We start from the raw sequence: 6,000 nt of genomic DNA, 5'->3' as shown, positions 1-6,000 counted from the left end.
ACCGTAATTCCGGACGCGCAGGCGCATCACAAATGCAGTAATTCCAAATGCGCATCACAGTTACCGTACTTCCAGATGCGCATGCGCATCTTGAGCACCGTATTTCAAGAGCGCATCAATTACCGTATATCCAAGAGCTCAGGCGCCCTCAAGTAGCCTAGTTCCAAATGAGCATCATGAAAGTACCGTATTTACGAATGCGCATGCGCGCCTCAACTACCGTAGCTCCAAAAGCGCATCACACCGCGATACCGTAATTCCAAATGCGCATCCCACAACTACCGCATTTCCAAATGCGCATGCGTACAACAGCTACCGTAGTTCCAAATGCACACCCAAGCCGCGCTACCGTAATTGCAAATGCGCATGCGCATCTCAAGTACCGTAATTCTAAAGGTGTTATCTACCATATTTCCCAACGCGCATGCGCGTCATAATTGCAGTTTGCAAACGCGCCTGCGCGCCATGACTACCGTATTTCCAAGTGTGTATCGCATCCGTAATGTATCTCCCAGCGCGCATGCGCTCCGCAACTCCCGTATTTCCAACTGCACTAACACCAGATCTACGCTGTTTCCAAATGCTCATGCGCACAAGTACCGTAATCCCAAATGCGCTTGCGCGCCGCAGCTACCGTATTTCCAAAAGCGCATCCCAACACAACTACCATATTTCCTAATGGGCATCCAACACAACTACCGTATTTCCAAGCTCTCATCACGTAACTACCGTAATTGCTGGTGCGCATCACGCCACGCAACTACCTTACCTCCAAATGCGCACGCACAATCACACAATTACCGTAATTGCTAGTGCGCGTCACACACCCCACTACCGTATTTACCGACGCGCACACCACAGCACCGTAATTCCCAGTGCGCACGCGCAATGCACGCCACACCTCCCCCCACGCACATGCGCCGCGCTACCGTATTTCCCAGAGCGCACGCGCATCCCACCCAAACCACCCTCCCAGCCCTCCCATCATCCCCCGCGGGGGGCTCTCCCCGCCCCTCATTTGAATAAGGGCGTGGTTTTGCCGCAGGAGGGGGCGTGTCTCCGCCGTGGCCACGCCCCAGCTCGGCCCCCATTGGCCGCGCCGCCGTTGTCGCTGGTGACGGGGACGCGGCGGGGCCGCCGCGCTCAGAGCGCGCCGGGAGCGGCCGCGGCGGGCACGGAGCGAGGAGGGGCCGGGGGGGGGCTCGGGGTCGGTCACGGGGGGGCCATGGGAGCCCGAACCGGGGCCGGGGCCGGCGGCGGCGAGCGGTAGAGCCGCCGGGGATCATGGCGGAGAGGTGAGAAGCGGCATCGCGGCGGGGAAGGGGGGGATTTGGGGAGGGGGGGGTGGGTGGGCTGGGTGGGGGGAGCTTCACCTCCTGTTCCAAGCCCCCCCAAGCCCCCTTTAGGGACCCTTTCTTGTATCCCCTTCCTCTCCGTATGGCGCTTATGGGGATGCCCCCACCTCTTCGAGGTGCCCTTGGGGGGGTCTTCCCCCCCCCCCGTCATCACTTTGCGGGAGTCTCAACGCCTTTTTGGAGAGGGGGGGTTCCTTCCTCCTCTGGCTCCGTATTGGGGTCTCCACCTTGATTTTGGAGGTTGGGGGGGGCATCCCCACCTGCGCTGCATCCAGGTGTTGGTTTGCCTGGAGAATTCCAAACCCCCCTCCCAGATTTTGGTGCATGGAGGGGGGGGCTGGATGCGCCCACCTGGTTCCTTGTGGCTGCAGGAAGGGGATGGAAAAAGGGGATGGAGCTCAACCCCACCCTGGATTTCGGGGAGAATTGGGAAAGGAGGGGAATTGGATCCCATCCTGCTCCCAGTGGAGGGTCTGGATCCCACCGTGTTTCCCGTGGTGGGGAGGGGGGTCTGGATCCCACCCTGCTCCCTTTGGAAGGGGTTATGGAGGGGCTGGATCCCACCTGGTTACCCCTGGAGGGGCTGGATCCCGCCCTGTTCCTCGTGGGGAGGGTTACGGAGGGGCTGGATCCCACCCTGCCCCTCCTGAGAGGGATTTGGAAGGGCTGGATCCCATCCTGCTCCCTATGGAGGGGCTGGATCCCACCCTGTTCCCCACAGGGGGTTTTATGGAGGAGCTGGATCCCATCCTGCTCCCTATGGAGGGGTCGAATCCCGCCCTGCTTCCCATGGAGGGGGTTTGAAGAGGCTGGATCCCACCCTGTTCCTTATGGAGGGGCTGGATCCCACTGTTTTCCCTATGGAGAGGCTGGATCCCACCCTGCTCCTTAGGATCAGGGATACCACCGTGTTCTCCTTGAGGGGTTTTATGGAGGTGCTGGATCCCATCCTGCTCCCTCTGGAGGGGTTAAATCCCACCCTGCTTCCCATGGAGGGGGTATGGTGGTGCTGGATCCCATCCCAATCCCCATGGAAGGGGTTTGGAAGGGCTGGATCCCACCCTCTGCAGGATGGGGGGTGGGGGGGGGGGGAGGGTTGAATCCCACCCTCCTCCTTGAAGAGGTTATGGAAGGGCTGGATCCAACCTCATCCCGCTCCCCGCTCGGGATTGGGGGGGGGTGGGGAGGGATCGGTGAAGCCCGGGATGGATCCCATGGGATGCAGGAGGTGTTTTCATGGAGGTGTAAGGTGTGGCAGGGCGAGGGGGGGCAGCTCCCGGCGGGCGGGGGGGGGGGGGGGGCGTGGGAGTGGGTGTGGATGCAGGGATGCGCCGGGAAGGGGAGCGGGCAGGGATGGAGCCGGGTGGGATGGGGGGGGGGGGGGGGGGCTGGCTGCAGCGGGATGCGCAGCGCCGGAATTTGGGGCGGGGATCTGGAGGACCGAATGCACCGGTTTTGGAAAGGTGGAAGGGGAGAGTTGTTTGGGATTTGTTTCTTTCCCACGGACGATGGAGCCGCTGGTTCGGGATTTTTTTCCCCCCTCTTCCCTGCGCCGTTTCCCCCATTCCTTGCGTTTCCCTCCGGCTGCGAAAACTGCAGGATGGTTGTGGAGTTATTTATTTATTTCCTTATTTATTTGCGTGCTCGTTTATTTCTTCCCTCATTTATTTATTTCATTATTTATTGAGTAATTTATCGAGTTATTTCTTTATCCTGTTATTTATTCCCACTTTAATCAACCTCTTGAGTGACCTCTACGGAGAAATCCGCAGCTGCTCTGGGGCTCCGGAGCCTCACCTGGCACACGCAGCTGGGTGGGATTAAGGGGGAAAAAAAAAAAACCAACACGTTTTCCATAGAAAATGGATGGATTCGGGATGTTTGGAGGGAGCTGTTGGGGATCTGCGAGCAGCAGGTGGCTCAGACAGGGCTGGAATTGGGATGTGATGCTTCCCTCGGTGCCTCCGTGTCCATCCAGGGATGAAGGTTGGTTGGGCTCCTTCCTCCATGGAATGTCTTTTCCCAGATGGATGTTCCTTGATCCCAAAACCAGCGGGATTGCAAACGTGAGGAGCTGGGTTTGGTGCTGCTGGAGTGGAAAACCGATGGTTTTGGGAAAAGGGAGAGCGGCGGGATTTGGTTGTGGATGTGGATTAGCCCAGGACTGTGGGGTCTCGGATTATTTGTGCGATTTTGTGTTGGCTCTTGGAGTTCTCCGAGTGTTATTCCATGTGGATTTGGGGGGGAATATGGGTTGTATTCCCTCCCCCTCCCTCGGGATGGGTGGAGGAGGGAGAGCTCAAGGCATCCAGCGGCCTTCCCCTTCCTCCAAAGGGAAGCACGTGGGGCTTCCATGGAATATCCTGAATTATAGAATCCTGGAATGGTTTGGGTTGGAAGAGGCCTTAAATCCCACCTAATCCTTAAATCCACCTCTGCCATGGGAAGGGGCACCTTCCACTATCCCGGGTTTTTCTAAGCCCCTTCCAACCTGGCCTGGAGTTGGAGTGTGGGATCTTGGGATCGCTGACTGGGAGCACTTTTAGGCCTAAAAGCCTAAACTTGCATGAATTTAACTCCAAAAATTGGAATTTCCAGTTGCTGAGGGTGGCACAACTCATCCCACCGGAACCAGGGATGGATTTTCAGGATAATCCCAACATTAATCCCCTTGGGAAAGAGCATTTCAGTGCTTCCCTTTGGGAAGAAAGGCCTGTGGGGAGGGCCTTGTTTTCCAGGGAAGTCTTTGCTTTTCCCACCCGAATCTGTGGTTCCTGGATTTTTCCTGCTGCAAATCCAGAGAATCCAGGGTCCGGGCTGTCTGTGAGCCAGATGTCTTCAGGCTGCTCTTTTCCAGAGGGGCTGGAGATGGGTTCAAAGGGATTTTTGGGAATGTCCCGCTGTGCCATGAGATTGGCTGCTGGGGTGATGGGAGCAAAGAGAGGTCAGGGATTTAGGGAATCGTTTAGGCTGGAAAAAGACCCTTAAAGTCATGGACTCCAACCCTAAAAGTTTGGAAGGAAAGGGAGACTCCTGAAGGTTTTCCAAATCCTGAGTCAGGTCGTGTTTCATGGTGGATTTTCCTGATATCCATGAAAATGGGCCAGTTCACAGTTTTATCCTGGTTTTTTGGGATTTTATTCATTGCTGCCGCAATGACAAGGAGCCACTTTTTACCCTGGATGCAACCCCAAAGTGGTTTTTATGGATTGTCCAAGCTTTTTAGGATTTCCAGTCATTTATATCACTGGATCATCCGAAATCGTTTTTAAAAAGGTATTTCATGGAATTCCAGGCTTCTGAAAAATACAGGAATGTCATGTGTGTGTGTCTGGTTGGTTGGACATCACACCTCCTGGGAATGTGTGGAATCCATTCCATGAAAATCTTGTCCTGTGGACCACCTTCTTTAGTGGAAAGTTGGAGAATCCCTGAGGCATCCCATAGGTCCTCCCTATGGATAATCCTGGTCTTCTCGGGTAAAGCTTCAGGGATGGGATTCCCTCGACTTTGTGCTCCTTTAAAGCATTTTTTTCCCTCCATTTCCCAGAAAATCAAAACCTGGATTTGAAGGTGACCTACTTAGGCCTTGATCCCAAAGTTCCAGGCCTTCGGTTCCTGCCACTGCAGGGGGGTTTCTCCTGGAAAATTCCTGGGGGGTTGGAATCTTGATAGTGCTGGTGGACACAAATTCCCTCCAAAATTCCACAGAGGAATTGCTTTAGGTAGTGAACGGGAGCAGCTTCCTCAATCCCCTAAATCCCAGGAATGTCTCGTGGCTTTTCCTTATCCAGGTCACTGATTTCTCCTGGATCAGTCTGACACCTCAGTCCACATTTAGGAAGATCCAGGGCAAGTTTTTCTGGATAATTTTCCACGTAAACAGTAATCCAGATATGGGACATTGCATCCCATGGGATAATCTTGGTTTAAAGCTGGTTTGGGAAACTCCTCAAACCATTCCCGGGAGAGCCTTGCGGTGCCGTCGTCCCTTTCCTGAAAAATGATGAATTTTGGAGTCTCACCTTTGGGAATTTGGGAACAGACACCATGAAAACCCAACCAAATAATAACCCAGCAACCTTTAAAAAACCCCAAATCCAAACCACAAAATACAGCTGGGAATTCAGGCAGATTCCAGGGTCAAATTGATGTCAAATCCCATAAAACCACGCATTCCCTGATGCTGGAACAGAGCTGTGAAGGGGCCTGGATTTAGGGGAGGGATCCCAAATCATCGAATCTGGGGGTTTTGGGCTGTGCTGTGGCTGCTGTTGCTGTTTTATGGAGTTTTTATTGGGAATGTTTGCTCCAGGTGATTAAGTATCTGTGGGAATTTAGTTTTGAGGACTAAGATTTGGTTGAGACGATTCCAAGAGTTTTCCAGTGACCTCTTCCTTCAAAAAAATCCTTTAAATTATCGTTTCCCTGCTCTTCCTCCATCCTCTCCCTCCTGCATTTTTGCTCCAGTGATTATTTCCTTACATGCTCTAAATAACGCATTGAACCCCGACCTTTCCTCTTCCTCCTCTGGCTCTTCCCAAAAATAAACATTCCGGCTGGAATTTTTTTTTCCCCCCCACTTTCCAACTTATCCAGGCTGGCTATTTTTAATTCCAGCTGCCAAGAAGTGTTTGAGGGATAA

General features: G+C 54.0%; 1 protein-coding gene across 1 annotated transcript in view; it reads left to right on the top strand.

The window, feature by feature from the left end:
• The first annotated feature begins 1,228 nt into the window (after positions 1-1,228).
• ARHGAP39 (Rho GTPase activating protein 39) overlaps positions 1,229-6,000 on the top strand; it is a 104,050-nt gene continuing 99,278 nt past the window's right edge. Inside the window, exon 1 of the mRNA XM_039548812.1 lies at positions 1,229-1,295. Within this exon, the coding sequence (XP_039404746.1) occupies positions 1,285-1,295 (11 nt within the window). The 5' untranslated portion in view covers positions 1,229-1,284. The remainder of the gene's footprint in view (positions 1,296-6,000) is intronic.

The sequence above is a fragment of the Corvus cornix genome, chromosome 2 (assembly GCF_000738735.6).
Source record: "Corvus cornix cornix isolate S_Up_H32 chromosome 2, ASM73873v5, whole genome shotgun sequence".
NCBI lineage: Eukaryota > Metazoa > Chordata > Aves > Passeriformes > Corvidae > Corvus > Corvus cornix.
This window is presented reverse-complemented; position numbering and strand designations above follow the sequence as displayed.